Here is a 22,492-nt window from a genome sequence, read left to right on the forward strand (position 1 = left end):
GCGGTGTGGGCGGTGTGGGCGGCGCAGTGGGAACTCGAAGAAGTTGTAGCTGTTGGGTGAGCTCGGACACCTGCGTCACGAGTGCTTGAACCGCGCAACCTGTGTTAGCGATCTCCTCTCCTTGTTGATCCATTCTTGTGACGCTATGCGTGAGGAAGTCATTCAAACTGGCCGCACTTGCTGTATCCATGATTGGTCAGATCGTTCTGTAGTGATACAGAGACGGATACAGTTGCAAGTAAAAGAATGTTTATTGAGATGGTCAGAGAAACACAGGTAGGGGAAACAAACACTCAGATGGCGAGATGACGCAGGGACTTCAATGGGCAACCCGGTGATGATGTGTGGTGATCGGCGTGCTCAGGAACCAGGAAACAATAAACAATCCAGACAGCGTGAAACACAACGAAGCGGGTCCACGAAGACAGGAATCCACACGAGGAGATAAGAGCGAAACACGGGAACAGGACACGACACCGGGGAAGCCACAACGATCTGACAACATGAGATGGGAATTACTGCACATATAAAGGGAACGGGGATTGAACACAGCTGGCAACAATAATCAACACAATGAGTAACCACACCCACACACACAGACACACACACATCAGTAATGAGACAGCTGATTCATGAACCGTGACACTACCATGCATGCACCCAGTATTTAATTAATATAAACGTGCGATTAGTCGACTAATTGCTTAAATAAATTACTACTAGTTGACTACAAAAATCTTTAGTCTATGGCAACTCTAATCAATACATTTATTTGACATTTTTTACTTATTATTTATTGGATAGTAATTATCCAGTTATTTACATTACATTAGTTGAGTTAACATATATAGCCTAATTAGTAAATGAACGAAAAAAAAAAGATTAAATTAATATTCTAACCATGTATTTCTGCATTGCTTGTTCCTACACGAAAATGACTGTTTTAAAGGTGACAATCCTTTATGTGAAGATTATACTGTATCTTGAAGATTGTTGTATTGTATCTTCTGTTATAAAGATGAAGATTGACATTTCGTTAATTAAAAATAATAAGCATATAATATTGTAAAAAACAAAAACAAAACAAAAAGTTATGTTCTGTTATGCGTTTTGACTAGGCTACTTTTTGTATTTTGTATACCCTAATTTTAATGAAGATATATATATATATATATATATATATATATATATATAACTTTTTTAAAGGGCCTCATTTTTCCTGGACCCGCTACAATTGAGAATCACTTTAAGCATGCACGCTAAGACAATTTGAAGTATTCCACTTAATACACAATATACAATAATTAACAACGTACCGCTTGCTGTTCTAGTGAGGACGGGCCGAAAAAAAATATTCCTCCAATTTATACCCACCCCACCACATACACCACAATTCTCTCTCTACACAACTTTAATAGTTGGGAATACATTGCTGTACTATTTACTACATCTCACAATCCATAGTATATTGTTTATACAATTGTTATTTCCCTGTCGACTGGTGATATAACGGATTGCACTTTATGGACTTTTTATTGTAAGATTATCTGATGTTATTTCGTTGTTATTTATAACAATGACAAAAAATAAAGAAAAAATAAAGAACAAACAATATTTAGAAGACGCTTTTATCGAAAAAAAGGAACAAAGCAATTCGTCATATGTCAGTCATAATACAGGTTAGACAATAATAATACAGGGTTTTATTTGATTATCACAAATAAACACAAGATTTTGACGCATATCCAATGGTTTGTGCGGAGTGGAGCGCGCACTGCGTGGCACGGAGGCGCGGGCGCGAACACTTGTATTTTCCTATCAACAGTGGAAACAACTTAAAATGCTCATAATTTATGGTCATATAGAAAATAATAATACATAATTCGCAACTACTTTTATTTGAGTAAACTCACAATAACAAGAAAACGTTTTGATTTCGTAAAATAAAATAAAACAATCAGGCGCGCTTTCATGATCTCCGTGAACTGGAGCGCGTCTCAAAAATGAACTGAAACAAAATAAAGCTTGAAATGTCCAATTTTAAACGAACAAATTCGAATCGATCCAAATTCGAATCTGATAATCCGCATGAACGGTGCATTTCTATCTAAAGGCGCATCAGCTTTACAGCGGAGATGGAGATGTTTGCAGCCGACACTGATTTAGAAAATACTAGTTTATTAATAAAAACAATTAAAATGCCTCGTTATTTTTTCAGACACATTTAGGCTATTATCATTAGCCTATAAACCACCTATAAATCAGCTCTCTGTATGGTTCCAGAGATGGCTCTTCTCGTTCAGCACTGCGGTAAAATAATTTGGCCTTAGAAAACCAGTAAAATCTTTTAAAAAATCCATATTAATTTGTGAATATTTTAAATGTTTAATAAAGGGGCAAAACGTCATAAACAAAAAGTCAAATAATAGTTTACAAACTATTTTTAAAAAAAAAGGTTTACAGTCGTTTTTTTTCCACCACAGGTGACTTATAGGCCTACATAAAAAATAGTAGCCTATTTTTCAATTCTATTCTTCTATTTAAAGGATCTACAGAAACAGTGGTTGCGCGATCGAGTTGTCTGTTTTCTAGTTTACCAAAGTGCTGTAGCCTAGGCCTTTTAAAACTATAAAAAATTTAAAACACAATAACAACCCCAACAATAAGCTATAAAAATGCAATAGCCTATATCAATTTTGTTTCTTCATATTTCTATCTTTGTGGGGGCATTTGGCCCTCAAAATGTGGGTTAAACAACACACACACACACACACACACACACACACACACACATAATATCCTATATATAAATCACAGACGCAGACGTCACGTTATAAGACAGACGCAAGTGTCACGTTCATTGAGACGAGTGCATGTTGCACAGTCATATTAAAGAACCGATCGCAACCGCTGGCACACTGAGCCGTGTTGAGTAGAGTGTTAAATACGTGTTAAATACGTGTTAGAGAAAAAAATAATTAATAACTTCACTGCCACACGTGAATGACGCGTGACTTCACTGCCACGCGTGATAAAAAGTTGTCTGCAGTGTTTTTCAATGCGTCCATGTGACGAAGCCATTTTTAATTTTTTAACTTGTTTGTTTCGGAGTGTAAATATTAAATAATTCTGTGATGTGATCTGGTTGAGAAATTAATAAATAATAATTAGCTCATGCACGTAATGTCCACTTTCTCGAGCGTAAAGGTACGTAACTTAATTAATATTCATGAGCCAACGTCCAGCTACACAGTGGTTCAGTTGCTAAGCAACGAGTATCAGAGTGACACAAACAAACGAGTTTCAAATTACTGGCGGTAACAGAGACAGAAATCTTAACTAAGTTATTCTTAATCTTAACTATCAAAGTAATAACTATTCATAAAAATGCCTGGCAACAAGCACGCTAACGTTATCCATAATCCAATTTCCGAGCTCCAAAGAAAAATTCAACTTCTGGGTAAGTTTTTTTATTACAGATTTCGCCAATTAAGCTGAAACAGTTAACGTTAACTTAAAACCTGCTTAACGTTAAATAGTCAGTAATATTGCGGCAGTAGTGGAATAAGTATTTCAATTGTTTTCTTATTATTGTTCTTATTAATCATGTATTCTCAAGGATGGCAATGTTTTGTTGTAACGTTAATGTCAGCCTGGAGTTATTATATAGCAAAGTTGCTTCTATAGCCGTTTAATACATTTATATTGCTTTTAAATTGAATAAAGAGCTCAGTAAAATTCGCATGGCCGCTGAATGTTTCTCTCTCTCTGTCCACTAGAGAGAGACAGAATCGCGTATTTCGAAAGCTCTCAGTCTGTCATCGAGAAGAACAGAGAAACCATCCTTCAGCTAAGACATGAGAATGAAAACATGCGCAAGAAACTGGCTGAGGTCAGACATTATGAACACACACACACACACACACACACACACATATGTAATGTTAAAACATATCCATATCATTTTAAGTCACGTTATAGCTGTATTTGATGCATATCTTGGTTGTCCAGGGAGAGGAACAAGTATACAAGGATGTTTTTCAAGACCGTGGGATGGAGAATGCATCTTTCAGGAACATGTCTGTTCAGGTGGGGTTAAATGAACCTTTATATCAGTAAAAACCTTTTGTCACTTCTTTTACTTGTACTATCCAGTTAAATTGCCCGTGGTTACAGAATCACCTGCATATCAGTTGTGGTTGACAGTAATTTTTGTTATGCAGTCAGCTCAGACGGTGCTGGAGAAGGAGGTGTGTGAAAAAACGAAGAAGCTGAATGCTATGAAACACACCACTGACACACAGAGGCAGCGTTTGGAGGAGTTGAAGCTCCAGTACGAGAGCATGAAGCCACAGAGCAGAAGCCCTCTGACGGACAACCAGGAACTAGACGAGGAAAAGGTAGAAACTGTCTTTTTTTCTGTGCATTTTGAGTGAATCTTACAATTTAAGAATCGTCCAGGTTTCCTCCCAAAATCAAAAGGAAAAAAAGCAGTAAGAATATTGAGCCTTTTTTCCAGTCAAATCATTTTTGTCCCAATTTCTCCTTACTGTAATTTAAAAAAAAAACTGAAAATTGTCTTGGCCAAAACCATCCCCAGAGTTTTATTATCACCATTATTATTATACAATCTAAACAATTCACGAGAATAAGATTTTTTTGCAAATCATAATGAGAATTAGAGTAAAGAAGAGAACTCTGCCATAAGTTTCCCTAAGTGGTCATTCTTCCTATGTAAATTCTCTTCTTCTCTCAAGTCTTTTGTCTTCCCCTCTGTCTTGATGAGTGGGTAGCAGAGTGTTTGTATCGATGAACACAATTAAATATGTTAGTTCAAACAAGAAAATGAATGAACTTGTGTGTTTGTTTTATAGAAATTGCGCATTCTGGAAAACCGGTTGCAGAAAACGCAACTGAAACATAATGAAGCAGAGAACGTAATGCGAGGATACCTCAAAGTGAAAGACCAACTACAGGTATCTGAGAAAGAACAGATGAACTGGATTCATGCACAGACTGACACAGCACACACACATAAACCCACACAGATGTGTATTATAATATGATACCTCATATATGTGATGGGGAAGATTTAAGCAATCCAATGTATCCAATGACACTCATCCATACCATTCAAAATATATTCTTATTCTTATAATAATAAGAACGGTTTCTTGAGCACCAAATCAGCATATTAGAATGATTTTGGAAGGATCATGTGACACTGAAGAGGAATGGCTGCTGAAAATTCAGCTTTGATCACAGGAAAAAATTACATTATAAAATAGATTAAAATAGAAAACAGTTATTTTAAACTGTACAGGTGAGCATAAGAGACTTCTTTCATTAAAGGGTTAGTTCAGCTAAAACTGAAAATTCTGTCATTAATTACTCTTCATCTTCGAAACACAAATGAAGATCTTTTTTTATGAAATCTGAGAGCTTTCTGTCCCTCCATTGACAGCTACGCAACTACCACTTTCAAGCCCCAGAAAGGTAGTAAAGACATAATTAAAGTAATCTATTAAAGATATTAAAGAGTGCTTTGTTTGCGAAAAAACAACAACAACAACATAATTTACCACCTTATTTACAAAATATTAATCTCCAGCATGCGTTCATGCAACGACATCTGCTTTTGCGTCAACACAACACACATGCGCCACGGTGCTCTCGTGAACACGCAATGGAGATTTATATTTTGTAAATAAAGTGGTAAATTGTGTTTTGTTGCGCAAACAAAGCACTCGTGTCGCTTCATTAAGTTGCGGATAAACCACTGGAGACACATGGATTACTTTAATGATTACTTACTCCCTTTCTGGGGCTTGAAAGTGGTAGTTGCATAGGCTGTCAGTGGAGGGACAGAAAAATATCTTCATTTGTGTTCCGAAGATGAACAAAAGTCTTATGGGTTTGGGAGCCACATGAGGGTGAGTAAATGATGACAGAATTTGGGTGAACAATCCCTTTAAGATTAAAACTCTTAGCGACCCCAATCTTTTGAACAGCATGGTAAATAAACATTTATGATTATCCTCTTATTTGTTTCTTCAGGAAGAAAGTCTTACATTTCAGCCACAGCTGGACAGGATGGAGGCAGAGATCCAGCGGCAGACACAAGTGCTCAACGAACAGAAGGTCATCAACAGTGACGCTCACTTCTCAAAGGATGCAGCCATGGTAAAGACAAAGCATTTAATAAATGATAAAAATGTATTTTAATGAGATAATAAAGCAAGCAAGCGTGTCAGTGTGCCATGGTAAAGGTTGTGTAAGTAATGCTTCTCGTAAAGAGTAGGGGTGTAACTCCGGTGTCCTGCCCAAACTCCCACCATTGGCCTTTATCAATCATGGCCTACTAATAAGAATCCTCATGCTTTCAATTGGCTTTATCTCTCTCTCTCTCCTCTCCACCTATAGCTGGTGTGTGGCGAGCGCACTGGCGCCATTGTTCTGACAGTGGTGGTTGAGGGGAGAGCGCTCTATAAATGCCTCAGTTCATTAAGATGTGTGTGTGTGTGTGTGTGTGTGTGTGTGTCCAGGCTGAGCTGCAGCTTCAGGAGGAGCAGGTGCACAGAGTGCGCAGAGAGCGAGAGAAAATCCTCTCCCGCTACAAGAAGCAGGAGGAGGAGATGAAGCAGGAGGAGGAGAGGACTGCTCAGGCAGAGAGGATGAAGAGAAGAGCGAGCATCATCCATCACACATCAGCTAACAATGTAATACTCTAATAAGCATAAAGATATGTGTGTCATACTAATAGCACTTCTCATGTGAAGTCCACAGGAGACTGGACTCGCAATTGATGTTAATAGAGCTTTGTGTTAGCATGCTGCAAAGCTCACAACACACAAATAAAATAGACAGTTCAACTATTTATAAGTATATACACTACCTGTCAAAAGCTTGGAATAATTACGATATTGTAAAGTCTTTTATGCTCACCAAAGCTGCATTTATTTGATGAGAAATAAAGTAATTTTGCGAAATATGTTATTACAATTTAAAATAACTGTTTTCTATTTCTAATTTATGCCTGTGATGCAAAGCTATATTTTCAGCATCATATACAGTCTTCAATGTCACATGATTCTTCAGAAATCATTCTAATATGGATTTGGTGCTCAAGTAACCTTTCTTATTATTATCAATGTTGAAAAATAGCTCCCCGACGAGCTGAGCAGCGAGGCCAGCGCAGGAGAAGTGGAGGCCATCTCTCCTTATAAGGAAGCTTTCGAACAACTTAAAGAGGTCACTGGAGTCACAGACCCACGGGTGAGGACACACAACACAACATTCAACTGTTTTCAGTGTGTTAGGGGGTAACAGTTTAGGACACAAGGACCAGATGTTTGAAAGAAGACCCCGGAGTCAGAATTATAATAAATTAAAGAAAAGTTTTACTGAAGATAGTTTGCAGTTTCATCAGCAGAAGTTCAGCTTCAAGACTCACACAGGAGTTCGTAGGCCGCCCCTCTTACAGTTACAAAGATCACAGCAGTTATACCCTACACCACACACACACACACAGCAGTTATACCTTTCACCAAGGTCTAAGCTACGTCCTTTATTCAGGTTGCAGTTTCTGATTGGCTAAGAAATAGATAAACATAGTAATTTTCCACACATATACAGATAGACGGAAGCATATCTCCATAGATTATGCCGCTGACACTCGGACCCTGAAGTTAGACACGTCGTGACCTTCCAGGTCGCAGATCTGCATTGCTGGGCGCCAGCATGTCCAGAACAATAACTCAGTCAATCTCCAATAATGCCAGTGGTTCCTTAACCTGTAACCAAGAAGACTAACACACACACACCGATACACAGCTTCTCTCAGGTTGGATTTGGCCAGGCTCTAACTTTAAACAGGAGAGTCCTCTCAAAACATCAAGGGGCTGTTTACACCTGGCCACTTCATGTGTTTTCTCAGATCGGATAGCTAGCTTTCTGATTTATCAAAACGATTCCATCTACACCTGGTCACATAAATGTGTTTTTGCGAAACGGATTTAAATCCGATCTTCAATTCCCGCGCTATATGCAGATTTAATGGAGTGCACGTCACCGAAAGCAACAGATATGAGCTGCATTTTATTGATCATCAGCTAAAATTTCAAAATCAAAGACCGCAATAAGAGAGAGCGGCAACAGCCCTGGAAGATCATTTCCTTTCTTTACTTTTAATGATGATGATTGTGTGTTAAGCGTCTGCGACTTACTTTCACTTTGATTTGTGATAGTTTGCTCGTTGGCTTAATGAATAGATGCTCAGCTGCTCATCTGCGGTGATGCGTGTTCCAGTAGCGTCGTCATATCTGGCTATAACATTACATATAGCCTATAACACACTCTCACACGTTTATTTTTTTAGCATTTTTGGGAGGAGTACAATTTACATATGTGGTTTCAACCACCAGATGCATTTAGACTTGTCCAGTTTCGTCTGGAATGCGGCCCAGACCTCCTCCTGAAGTGGTTTGAGCGATCGGATTCAAATCTGTCTCGAATGCGTTTCGGAGGGCATTTACACCTGGTCTTTTCACGATTGGATAGCTATCCGATCTGAGAAAACGCATGAAGTGGCCAGGTGTAAACAGCCTCCAAGATAATGCGTTCTTTCTCTCAAGGAGAGCTACACTTTAGTCTAACTATTGGCTTCAATGACCCCTGTATGTTTTAACACGTTGAAGACCTTTCTCAAACACAAAACAAGTCCATATTTCATTTCTGGAAGCCGGGCTAAATGAGCAAGCACTGTTACTGCATTCAGATATCAAACACAGACATTAAAGAATACATGAAAAGAACATTTCAGTAATCACACTGGTAACTTCTATAACAAAGTTAAATCCCCAGAGAAGTCATTCAACTCATTTGATATTTAGAAGGAAAAATATTGACTAATACCTTGATTATAATCACTCATTACATATACATTGAAGCAGCAGTGGATTCCAATCCCCCCTTCAAGTGTATATAGATTACTCCTTGTTAAGCAATGTTAATTCTGTTCTTGTGTTAAGCAATGTGTATTCCTGATTTCTCTTGTAATAGGAAATATTGGGCCGGTTTATCTCTCAGAGAAATACACAGGAACATTTGGAGAAGATGAAGGCAGAAAATGAGAGAATTCTGCTTCAACTAAAGGAAGAGAGGGATGCACTTCAAACTCAGCTTGAGGATATGAAATACTCAGAAGAAACTGAACTCTCAAGGTAAGAGCAGACATTGTAGACAGTGTGAATAATAGTGCTATGATATCACTTCACATGCTCTGTTATTGTGACTGAATAGTAACAACATTATTGTCCTCGGTCAGCTCTCTGCAGGTTTGTGAGCTTCAGCAGCAGGTGGAGCAGGCGCAGCAGCGCCGTGATGCAGCTAAAGATCGTCTGGACGGACTCAAACATACACTCAACACTGTCAAAGCAGGAGTGAAGCACCTCAGTGACAAACTTCAGCACATACCACTGGTACTAATGAATCTTGTCAAATACATAAACCCCCTGGTTTCACAGACAAGGCTTAAAGGGATAGTTCACCCAAAAATGAAAATTCTGTCATCATTTACTCTCCCTCAAGTTGTTCCAAACCTGTATGACTTTCTTTCTTCTGCTAAACACAAAAGAAGATATTTTGAAGAAAGTCGGTAACCAAACGACTGATGGACCCCATTGACTTCCATAGTAGGAAAAAAAAATACTATGGATGTCAATGGGGACCAGCAACTGTTTAATTACAAACCTTCTTTAAAATATCTTCTTTTGTGTTTAGCAGAAGAAAGAAAGTCATACAGGTTTGGAACAACTTGAGGGAGAGTAAATGATGACAGAATTTTCATTTTTGGGTGAACTATCCCTTTAAGCCGAGTCCCAGACTAAAATGCATGTTTGAGCTGTTTTAACTGAACTTTTTTAAAGGGATGGTTCGGAGTAAATTCAACCTAGGGTCCTTTGCACCATGACCTCGAGCCAACACCCCCAGAGAAGCCTTTTTTCTCTTGGTCGAACATTATTAAAGTTAGAGCTTATTTAGAGATATCAGCCGGATGTCTTAGTGCAGGCGCTAATGGACCCAAGGTTTTATCTCGTAGATTACCCCACTAATAATACCCGGAATGGTACCAAACTTCTACAGTAGTACAAATAGGTTCTGTACTCATAAAACGAGGCATTGGAAAGTTTGTGAGTACATCAGGAGTTTATTTAAATAACAATTGCCTGATGGCTTGTGCTACCGCTAACCCGGACGTCGAGGTCGTGATTTGGGAAAAGCCCGTAAAAGTCCCTAATCCCTAATTTTATGAAGCGATGAGAATACTTTTTGTGCGCCAAAAAAAACAAAATGTCAACTTTATTCAGTCAACGCGCGTCGGAGACTGGTACATAGTATAGGTAGTGTATTAGAATTTTTTTTATTTTTTTTGTAAAATTGAGTAGAAACTGCATAAGAAAAATTCATTAAAAAGTGTCCAGGGATGTTTTCTCTGTAGTTAGTGATTAAGGAAATGTTTTTACATTTAAACGATGCATGCATGAAATGTCTGAGCATTCTTCTTGGTCTCTGGCAGATGAAGGGTCCGACACCGCAGCTGTCTCCAGACTCAGAAGAGCAAACACTGCAGCTGCTGTCTGAGTTTGAGCAGAAACTGATGCTGCTGAAGGAGGATCTACAGGGCGTAGATCAGGCAACCATCCTGAAGGAGATAGAGGAAGAGGAGGTGAGGAACAATGATTAGTCAAGTTGCTGTTATTGTATTTGGGCTTGTTTGATTTGTAACTAGTGAAACATTGACTGTTTTGTTTACTTTAGGAATATATGTCATATTTTACTTTTTTGGAAGTTGTAAAATAACACTTACTAATCTATCTATAAATTACAGAAACGTCTGTCTGTCTGTATGTCTGTCTGTGTGTGTGTTATTCGCATATCTCTCGAACCGTTAGTCCGATGGATTTCAAACTTGACAGGTGTCTCGCTACGGGCACGAGTAAGTGCAGTGCCAAGTTTGACGTTGTTTGGATTAGAAATGCAAAAGATATCATTAAAAATACCAGTAAAAGAAGCACTTAGGAGGTTGTGGTTTAAAAATAAACATTCTGACATAAACACTCTGTCAGCTACACTGTTTACTTCTGAATATTATATTTTATTCACGGCCATCATTTGTAGTAACCTATTCACAAACTGTTTGCTCAAGCGTAGCATTTTTTCGGAGTTCACTGTGTAGTCTGCTCCCTGAAATCTGTAAGTCACCTACACCGTTTACTTCTGTATATTATATCTATCTATAAATTACGGGAACGTCTTTCTGTCTGTCTCTGTGTGTGTGTGTGTGTGTGTGTGTGTGTGTGTGTTATTCGCATATCTCTCAAACCGTTAGTCCAATGGATTTCAAACTTGACAGGTGTCTCTCTACGGGCATGAGTAAGTGCAGTGCCAAGTTTGACATTGTTTTGATTAGAAATGCAAAAAATATTGGTAAATATATATCAGTAAAAGAAGCACACACTGGCTTTTGCCGCTCTAGCCGCTCTGGCTTTTGAACCTCACAGAGAGGGTCGAAGAAAGCAGTGGAGCTTAAGTAGCTTGGAGTTCACTGTGTAGCCTGCTCCCTGAATCGTGTAGTTCAATGTCCCACATTTATTGTATGTCATTATGTCAGTATCAGTATTTGCTTTCTACCATGCACAAATAAAAAAGTCACTGAACTTTTGCTGTGTAATTGTAACAACTAGTGCAAAATGCCCGTGCAAAATCTGTTTTTAAGTGTGTTTTTAGTAATTGTTGGTTTGGTGTGTTTGAGTGCACATTGTTACAATTACACAGCAAAAGTTCAGTAACATTTTTATTTGTGCATGGTAGAAAGCACAACGTGAACTATGCTTGAGCAAACATTTTGTTTTTATAATAAATCTTTGAAAATCAAAATCTGGAAAAAATAATCCGTTTTTATAATAAATCTTTGAAAAATCAAAATCTGGATTTGAATTTATGTTATTATAACCTAAAGATGCTATGTGAAAGTTTGAAACAGAAAATAGTGGTTTTCATCTTGCCACTTTCTTGGTAAAGAAAACACATTTTTACTCATATTAATCAAAATGGATTTATCACGTTCTGGAACCAAACTATAATATTCAGAAGTAAACAGTGTAGCTGACTGAGTGTTTATGTCAGAATGTTTATTTTTAAACCACAACCTTCTAAAAATAATATATGTAACGATATCTTTTGCATTTCTCATCCAAACAACGTCAAACTTGGCACTGCACTTACTTGTGCCCGTGGCTAGACACCTGTCGAATTTGAAATCAATCGGACTAACGGTTCGAGAGATATGCGAGGAACAGACATACACACACACACAGACAGACAGACAGACGTTTCTGTAATTTATAGATAGATGAGCACTCAAACACACCAAACCAACAATTACTAAAAACACACACAAAAAATGATTTTGCACACAAAAACTTTTGCACAGGCATTTTGCACTAGTATTACTAATATGTTGTTTATTTCATGCCCCCTTTGCAGTTCCTTGCCAAGATAGCAGCAAATCTACCCCAGGATAACACGCGCATTCAGTTCCATGAGGACCAGAAACAGGACTCTTTTGATGGTGAGACACTAGCTTATATCACCATGGAATCTCATTTCTGCCACATAAGAAAAAAATCATGCTTTGGTGAAATACCAAGTCATAACTAGATTAAAAAGTTCGTCGAGACAAACTTTAAGTTGGCTTGAGAAAGCCGGACCAGAAAGTTTGAAGAAGTTTGAAGTTTAAATTAGTTTAAAGTTTAAAGTAGTTTGAAGTTTAAAATAGTTTGAAGTTTAAAGTAGTTTAAAGTTTAAATTAGTTTAAAGTTTTAAGTAGTTTGAAGTTTAATTTAGTTTAAAGTTTAAAGTAGTTTGAAGTTTAATTTAGTTTAAAGTTTAAAGTAGTTTAAAGTTTAAAGTAGTTTGAAGTTTAAAGTAGTTTAAAGTCTAAATTAGTTTGAAGTAGATAGATAGATGAGTTTGTTAGTTTAAATTTCACACACAGACATGCTCACTAACTCTCTCTCTCACACACACACACACACACAGACACGCTCACTAACACACACGGACAAACACACACGCTCACTAACTCTCACACATACACACACTTTCTCAAACACACACACACACACACACACACACAGACACGCTCACTAACACACACACACACACACACACACACTAACTCACTCACACACTCAGACACACACACTCAGAGTTTATGAGATTTGGGTGGTTGCTAGGCGGTTGCTAGGGTGTTCTGGGTGGTTGCTATGGTGTTGCTCGGCGGTTGCTAGGGTGTTCTGGGTGGTTTCTATGTTGTTGCTAGGTGGTTGCTAGGGTATTCTGGGTGGTTGCTAGGCGGTTGCTAGGGTGTTTTGGATGGTTGCTAGGCGGTTGCTAGGGTGTTCTGGGTGGTTGCTATGGTGTTGCTAGGCGGTTGCTAGGGTGTTCTGGGTGGTTGCTATGATGTTGCTAGGCGGTTGCTAGGGTGTTTTGATGGTTGCTATGGTGTTGCTAGGCGGTTGCTAGGGTGTTCTGGGTGGTTGCTATGATGTTGCTAGGCGGTTGCTAGGGTGTTTTGGTGGTTGCTATGGTGTTGCTAGGCGGTTGCTAGGGTATTCTGGGTGGTTGCTAGGATGTTGCTAGGGTGTTTTGGTGGTTGCTAGGATGTTGCTAGGCGGTTGCTAGGTTCTTCTGGGTGGTTGCTATGCTGTTGCTAGGCGGTTGCTAGGGTGTTTTGGTGGTTGCTATGGTGTTGCTAGGCGGTTGCTAGGGTGTTCTGGGTGGTTGCTATGATGTAGCTAGGTGGTTGCTAGGGTGTTTTGGTGGTTGCTATGGTGTTGCTAGGGTATTCTGGGTGGTTGCTAGGGTGTTGCTAGGTGGTTGCTAGAGTGTTCTGGGTGGTTGCTATGGTGTTGCTAGGCGGTTGCTAGGGTGTTCTGGGTGGTTGCTATGATGTTGCTAGGTGGTTGCTAGGGTGTTTTGGTGGTTGCTATGGTGTTGCTAGGGTATTCTGTGTGGTTGCTAGGGTGTTGCTAGGTGGTTGCTAGGGTGTTCTGGGTGGTTGCTATGGTGTTACTAGGTGGTTGGTAGTTGTCACAGATGGTTACTATGGAGTTTTTATAGAGTTCTTAGCATGATCTTGGCATGATTTAGCACTTAACTAATCGCTATTAGCATGTAGCTATTCACTGCTAGCATGTGTAGCATGTTGGAAGTGCTGTTTGCCAGCATGAGTCAAAAGAGCCAAACCTCATCTCTTTACGATGTTCTGATGCAGAGATATAGGTCTTGTAAAACGGTTGCTAGGGTACTCAAGTTTGGTTGCTATGGAGTTGTTTGGGAGCTGGGAACTTTAAACTTAAGAAGTTTAAAGTGGTTTGAAGTTTAAAGTAGTTTACGAGTTTTTGAGTTTTGAGTTTTGAGTTTGTTTAAATGAGTTTAGAGTGTGTGTGTGTGTGTGTGTGTGTGTGTGTGTGTGTGTGTGTGTGTGTGTGTGTTCACACACACACACACACACACACACACACACACACTCAGAGTTTATGAGTTTAGAGTTTATAAGTGTACAAGTTTTTGAGTTTAGTTTGTAAGTTTAAATGAGTTTTGAGTTTATAAGTTTAAATGAGTTTTGAGTTTATAAGTTTAAATGAGTTTAGAGTTTATAAGTTTAAATGAGTTAAAGCTTAAGTTTGAAGTTTAAAGTAGTTTAAAGTATATATTAGTTTGAAGTTTAATTTAGTTTAAAGTTTAAAGTAGTGTAAAGTTTAAAATAGTTTGAAGTAGATAGATAGATGAGTTTATTAGTTTAATTGAGTCTCAATCAAAGAGTATAGAAGTACCAAGAGGCGAAACTCAATAGAACGTTCCATTGCAACAAACTCACCCATGCGCAGAGCTGCAGCTCCGCCATCTTGGACTGAACGCAACACAGCTGTCATAGAATTGAACGATACCGGTTCAAATTCAAAAGCGGTTAAATTAACTAAAAAGTAGTTTCTAGTTTTTAATATCTCTAGAGCAGACATATCCCATGTCTCCCGGAAGATCCGGGAGTCTCCTGCATATTGATAGCGGCTCCCTGATGCCCGCAAATTAGCTAAAATCACCCGGAATCTAAAGCGAGCGAGCAAGAGCGCGCAGCTCCAAACCGTGTAACGTTAGAGCACACGGCAGAAAGGGTGAGGAAGCGAAATATCAACATATCAACCTAAAATGTGGAACACAATTTGTTCAGATTTTTTGCTTTCATTTTCATGCAGTTCTAGAGTAAAATATATTTTGTAATATATATATTTATATAAAATATAAATAATTATATTTTAAATTTGTACATTTTAATAAACTCAAACTTGCATAACTTTTTTCTGTTTCACTTTCATAATTTATTTCACTTCAACAATAATCTGACAAATTAAAACAAGACCAACCATAGGTCTAAATTCCAAAGCATTCTTGAATTACAACCATTTAAGTTTGGATAGTGATTTTCATGTTTATGCGAAAAAAAGGTGACACTAGTTAAAGGGTTAATTTAGTGATAACAATGAATTAATAAAGCGGTCATTTGCCAGGTTAGGTTCATATCTCTGAAAGTATGCGATTTAAAAAGCCCATTTCGAGTCTTGACAATTTCGACCAAATACATAACATTAGCAAACTGTTACTGCGGTTATGGGATAGCTTACATTAACGTTACAGCACCTGTTATCGTTGACGTTAGATCACTTTAAAGTTAATAAAAACCTTTTCTACTTTACCTCTCTGGATCTTTGGGGAATCTATGAAATGCTAGTTGATTGTTTGTACACTGGTAGTTGTTGCAGTTGATGGCAGAACACTGTTTTCTTTGTTTCCAATTATTTCCAGACATAATGTTAATGCTGTACAGTAGTTGTGCTAACGGTAAAGCCGTTGGTTCAGTCCAAAATGGCGGCCGCGCTACCGAAGCGCCACCTAGTGGCTGTTGTCAAAACTGCAACGGAGTTTCGCCTCTTGTTACTTCTATACTCTTTGTCTCAATGGCTCATATACGGCAGTTTGGTTTAGTCTTCAAGGTGTTTAGATTTGAATTTTCGTCGGTTGGTCAGTTTGCATCTGGATTTGAATTTTTTAGAACTCCCCAATGCAAGTCAATGGAGTTTTTGAATGAGTTTTTTCGAGTTTTGATCGTCATTTTTAGGAAAACCGTAAGTCCGATCAGTCTGAAAAGATATAGCAACTCGAGTCAGATCAGTTTGAGTGTCTGAGCCGAATTTGGAGTATGTAGAGTTAAAGCTCTAGGAGGAGATCCATTTAGTTTTTTTTAGTCTCAGAAGAATAATAATAATATGTTTAAATAGGATTTCAGTAAGTTGGCTCTCTCAAGCCAACTTAATTATGAGATAAAAAGTCTAAGGGCCCTATCTTGCACCCAGCGCAATTGACTTTGTACACCGACGCATGTATCATTCCTATTTTGCACCCGCGCAAAGCAGACTTTTCCCTCCACAGATGCACGTCGGTAAGTTAGGAAATACACTTGCGCTCCCCAGGGCGGTTCAGCGCAAAGAGGAGGCGTGTTCCGGCGCAAACGTTCCTTCATGCTATTTTGCAGGTTTAGAAAACAATTGCGCCACTAACCAGGAAAAAATAGTTTAAAGTCAGTGGCGCGTTGCGCATGTTATTCATATGCTATTTTAAGGGCGCATGCTTGGCCAGAATCAATGTAGCGTGTGCACAACGCGCATACACTTTGATTCTCTCATCTACACAGAAGCAGCAGTTTTCAATTTTGCAAATCATACATTATTACAATAGATAGATAGATAGATACATAGATAGATAGATAGATAGATAGATAGATACATACATAGATAGATAGATACATAGATAGACAGACAATTTATTATAAAAGCATGCATCTAGCTTACACATTTACCCAAATTATCATACGCCTGTTTAACCGAAGTTAATTTGGGTGGGTTTCTCCATTTCAATGTAACTTCTCTCTTTTACGGCCGTGACGAGAGCGTTGCTCTCCTTGGCTGTGAACCGCTCCTGGCGCGCGCCTGGCAAATCCGCCGTTACAATAGCAATCCCCTATGGAAAAAGCGCGTCTGCTCTTAAAGGGAATGTGAGATGATGCTCTGATTGGTTTATTTCACGTTACGCCCAAACCACACCTATGAATAATGAAGCTACTTCAGACCAACCCCTTTTAGTTTGCGCCTGGTGCAAGAGTCATTTATCCCGCCGGGAAAATAGCAACAGCGCCCAAGACCCGCCCACAAAGTTACTTGCGCTTTGCGCTTGACACTTGCATTTCAGATCGTTAAAATAGGGCCCCTTATCTCATAATTATTGCTTTATGGCTGAAATGGGCTTCCATACATGTATCCTATATCTGAATTAAGCTTTTTGGGGCGTGAAGTCACACATTTCAGGGTATTTATATGGTAAAAAAAAAAAACCTCAATAAAAAATCCTACTTGATATTTTTACAAATTATTTTTAGCTCATAAAGGTATAAAGAAAATATGCTATTAGTTTTTACTTGATGGTTACATCACATGACATTTGTTAAATTTAAACTTCTTGTTGAACATAAAAGCCATATGAAATCAACACGGATACCAAGATTACATACAGTATATCTAAGAACGTGGCATAACTGTATGTGTTGTTTAAACTTTTATTCCCATTATACTTCTTTATCTTGGGCACTCTGATTTCCGTTTTGCACCAGTGATCACTGGTTTGTGAACTTGGAAAGCTCTTGACCAGAAACGGCCATGTGTTTTTTTGATGTACACAGTTCAAAATCTCCCTCTTATCAAGATGTTCACCTGTGCTCTTCTGATTTAGTTCCATTCCGCAATCTGTACACTGTGTGGAAGTTAAAGCTCACCCTTCTGTTGTACAGAGTGGTGGTGGATTTGTTAATGTCTCAAAGGCCAGATCACATTTACGTGTGATTGTGTGTGTGACTGAGAGGCTGGCCTACTGGTACATGGGAACTATAAATGCTGTTGATCCATGTACAGGGAACAATAACAGAACTATTATGTTTAGCAGACAGAGCTGACACACACCTTACACACCTGCATGTCTTTTCTGTCAACAGATGAGGATGACAGTGGCGATGAAGAGAGTGATGTCATCACCCGGGCCGCCCTGAAGCAGCAGTCGCAGTCAATCATCGACCAATCACCAAAAGGAAGACTCGCATTAAAAAGAAGAAGGGCAAACTTTGATCAACCTTGATCCATTAGTGCTTGCACTAAGCCATTCGGCCCATATCCTTAATAAGCTCTAACTTTAAAAAGCTTGTGGGGGTGGGGGGGTGGGTGGGGGGTGTTTGGCTTGAGGTCATGGTGCATGAATTGAATTGAATTTACTCCGAACCATCCCTTTAATTTTATGAAGAATACTTTCTGTGCACCAAAAAAAAAAAATTTTCTGTATCAGTTCTTCTGTATCAGTCTCTGACATGCGTTCACGAGAGCACCACGACGCATGCGCGACCTCGCGTGCATCTTCCTCTGCTTGTAGGTTATATGTCAGAACGCCAGCTGCTGCGTCATCACCACACACACACACACACATATGCGTCATAGTGCTCTCGTGAACATGCGTCGGAGACTGATACATAGTAGAGGTAGTGTATTAGATTGTTTTTTTGTTTTTGTTTTTGTAAAATTGAGTAGAAACTGCATAAGAAAAATTCATTAAAAAGTGTCTAGGGATGTTTTCTCTGTAGTTAGTGATTAAGGAAATGTTTTTACATTTAAACGATGCATGCATGAAATGTCTGAGCATTCTTCTTGGTCTCTGGCAGATGAAGGGTCCGACACCACAGCTGTCTCCAGACTCAGAAGAACAAACACTGCAGCTGCTGTCTGAGTTTGAGCAGAAACTGATGCTACTGAAGGAGGATCTACAGGGCGTAGATCAGGCAACCATCCTGAAGGAGATAGAGGAAGAGGAGGTGAGAAACAATGATTAGTCAAGTTGCTGTTATTGTATTTGGGCTTGTTGAAGATTTGTAACTAGTGAAACATTGACTGTTTTGTTTACTTTAGGAATATATGTCATATTTTACTTTTTTGGAAGTTGTAAAATGATGCTTACTAATGGCTCGATTCCACTGAGCGGTACAGTACAGTACGGTGCGCAATTATTTCAACAACAAAAGTTGTGAATGGTACCAAAATGATGAACCGTACCATACCACTTTTTAGGTACTCTTCCGTTGGGGTACCTAGCACAGTACGGTACTAAAGGGTGGAGCTAGACTCACTGCAGGATGTTGATTGGTTGACAGAGTATCGTCACTTGTGTGTGCTACAAGGGGAATGACAACATAAGAAGCGCCATTTTTTAATATACAGTTGAAATATAGTAATACTACTGTTTTTGTGTCAAATGTAGTTTTAAGAGTTTTTCAGGTGAGATTGTAGTTGTTTAAAGCTCAAATCTGTGGTTTATCTATCTATAAAGTACAGAAACGTCTGTCTGTCTGTGTGTCTGTCTGTCTGTGTGTTACTCGCATATCTCTCGAACCGTTAGTCCGATGGATTTCAAATTCGACAGGTGTCTTGCTACGGGCACGAGTAAGCGCAGTGCCAAGTTTGACGTTGTTTGGATGAGAAATGCAAAAGATATCGTTAAATATATCATTTTTAGAAGGTTGTGGTTTAAAAATAAACATTCTGACATAAACACTCAGTCAGCTACACTGTTTACTTCTGAATATTATAGTTTGGTTCCAGAACGTGATAAATCCATTTTGATTAATTTGAGTAAAAATGTGTTTTCTTTACCAAGAAAGTGGCAAGATGAAAACCACTATTTTCTGTTTCAAACTTTCACATAGCATCTTTAGGTTATAATAACATAAAAAATTCAAATCCAGATTTTGATTTTCAAAGATTTATTATAAAAACGGATTATTTTTCCCCAAAAATGCAATAAATTCATGACACTTTTTTCCCCAAAATGCACTTAATCCATTGAATCAATATACAAGTTATTTTTTATCATATTGAAACTGTTTAAATCAGCCATCGCTAAGAAATATCTCTTGAACTTTTCTGTTCAGCGATCAGCTCACAAAAACTGATTTTGCACGGGCACTCTGCACTGCTCCCTGAATCAACGCGCTTATTCATTTGTGGATGTAAATTGAATCTATAAGTCAGCTATGCTGTTTACTTCTGAATATTATATTTCATTCTGGTGCGCTTAACGCTTCATTCTGGTGACTCTGACGTCTCTGTGGTGGTTAAACGAGATATAATTCGTCTTGTGTATATCTAACGGGCGATATTTGGTCTCGTGAATCTATAATTTGTTCCCTGGCCAATCGTTTTGGCTGAGGGCTAAGTGAAGTTTCATAACTTTATATATTTAAGCTATTTAACTTTACCGTTTGTAGCAACACTGACTTGGCATCCGGCCAAATGGTCTGAATTAGGCGAATCCTGATTTTCAAGAACAACTCCCTACTGTGTCTAACTTTTGTTCTTTGTGAACTGAAGGCAAATTACAAAGACTGGCTTCATTCAGTGTCTAGGACTAACTGCTTCCCTCATCAATTTTTACGACTCCTCAGGCCATAAGTGAAGTTGCATACAATACTACCTTTGTCTCTGAGACTGCCATTTTCAAATTAAACTCCCAACCCCACACGTGGTACGCGTACCACGGGATGCAACAGACACACACACACAATCATGCACAAACACACGCAGAAACCCACTACAGAAAAGGACTTTTTACCCATAAAGTCACTTTTAAATGTACTAAATATATCCCTTTTTGTGTTAAGAGGTGTTTATAAACCATAGGAAAGCATATATAAGTCCTATTGTAACATTAATCGAACTGCAAATGCCTATACTAATGCATAATAATGTATCTTTGCATTGCTACAACGTCTATATTCTATTTTTGATATCTCTGTAATCCTCTCAATCTAACGGAGTTGAATTCCGATAGCAGAATGCAGTAATGTGCATTGTTTTATACATTTCATATCTCTCGAGCAAATCTTCTCAAAATCTGTCTAACAGGACAAAGAAAAACTTTCCGCTCGAAATGCTCTAAGATGATTCGTTCTCCATGAAAAAGGAGGCGTACACGGGACACTGATAAAGGTTCGAACCTTCAGTCTCCTCTCTCTCTTCTCCCTCCTTCGACTCCTCCAAAAACTTTGGAAACCCAAGTCCGGACCGGCTTCGGCCTGCTTCTCTTCTCTTTTATTTCTTTGTATGTTTTCTATAGTCTAGTTTCGTTTTCCTATTCGCCTCTGTTCATTCACGAGCTGAATGAACTTAGCCTGAATCATTCTCGGTAACGTTACATTCAAGTGAACTTTCAAATCTTCCCGCTACGCAACTCCGGAAGAAACCAGGACACGCCGATCCCTTTTTCTCAGCTCCACAAAAGAGTGCCTCAAACTGCAAGTATCTGACATATTTTAAAGCTGAATCTAGGTGTCTCTCAAAAGTGTTCTTTGTTGGTAATAAGTTGCCAGTCTCTTCTTCAATTCTCTCTCATTCTCTCTCTCATCCTTATCTGTCATTCTATCTTTCTCTAAGTCTGATCATTTTATTCTGCCTCTCACTGTTATTCGTTATCTTGTATTGTTTAACTGTATTTTATGTACATAGACATATAATCCGTGTATATTGTGTAGTTTGATGTATTCTTAGTTATATATCAATATATCTGCGATTGATTCTGTCTATATTTCCCACATTACGGGTCCCTGAAATGTTTGATCTAGCTACAAGCTTTACAATTTGATGACGGTTTTAGTAACCTAAATCTTATAACAAGAAGGTGATTTTTCCTGGCCAGAAAACTGACCCTCCTAGAATTATAAGAAGTGATAACTTTTATGAGAAGTTGATAAGTTAATCTTACGGTCGTTTGCCGGACAAACAACTGTTCGATAATTACATTAATTTCCAGTAAAAGATATCAAGATAATTGATCTGAAGAATGATATATTGATATATTCAATTTATCTATTTTTCATAATTTTAATGTAACTGTAATATGCAATATATATTAATCATATTCCTGATTAATTATTAAAATTCCCTGTATATCATTTGAGCTAATGCGTTTACGTTACACGTTGTAAGGTTAGACTAGAGCGCTGACTTTGTATGTTTGACTTTGGTTTTTGTTTGCTTTATTTCTTATTGTATTGCTTCTTGTACCTTTTACTTATACTTTTATAATGGCTAATATTGATAAAACGGAAATTTAACAAAAAGAGAGTTTTGTCATTTTAAATTGTATTACAGTGAATATGATTACTGTAATGTTGTTTACTGTGCAACATCTGTTGTTTAGTACAAATGCACATATTGCCTGGACCATATTAAAATATTTAATATTTTTATATTATATTTAAACGAAAAGAGGTAGGGTTGTGTTT

The 22,492-nt window shown here is 38.2% G+C and overlaps 2 protein-coding genes across 2 annotated transcripts in view; both read left to right on the forward strand.

Annotated features, from left to right (window-relative positions):
• chchd6b (coiled-coil-helix-coiled-coil-helix domain containing 6b) overlaps nt 1-22,492 on the forward strand; it is a 160,339-nt gene that overhangs the window by 61,880 nt on the left and 75,967 nt on the right. The gene's annotated exons all lie outside the window — the stretch shown is intronic.
• LOC311092277 (outer dynein arm-docking complex subunit 3-like) lies at nt 352-18,328 on the forward strand. The gene is made up of 13 exons (XM_084128860.1): nt 352-577; nt 3,780-3,892; nt 4,012-4,089; nt 4,224-4,400; nt 4,875-4,976; nt 6,058-6,183; nt 6,546-6,719; nt 7,165-7,275; nt 9,061-9,221; nt 9,326-9,479; nt 10,577-10,726; nt 12,547-12,631; nt 18,164-18,328. The coding sequence occupies exons 1-13, from the start codon at nt 574-576 to the stop codon at nt 18,301-18,303; spliced, it is 1,575 nt and encodes a 524-aa protein (XP_083984986.1). The 5' UTR covers nt 352-573; the 3' UTR covers nt 18,304-18,328.

Source organism: Abramis brama (genome assembly GCF_963993115.1).
Source record: "Abramis brama genome assembly, chromosome: 11".
Taxonomy (NCBI): domain Eukaryota; kingdom Metazoa; phylum Chordata; class Actinopteri; order Cypriniformes; family Leuciscidae; genus Abramis; species Abramis brama.

Excerpts from the sequence above, each read along its gene's own strand:
- LOC311092277 (XM_084128860.1), top strand. Across the intron at positions 4,401-4,874 it reads AGGAACTAGACGAGGAAAAG|AAATTGCGCATTCTGGAAAA; the intron begins GTAGAAACTGTC and ends TTTGTTTTATAG. Across the intron at positions 12,632-18,163 it reads GAAACAGGACTCTTTTGATG|ATGAGGATGACAGTGGCGAT; the intron begins GTGAGACACTAG and ends TTCTGTCAACAG.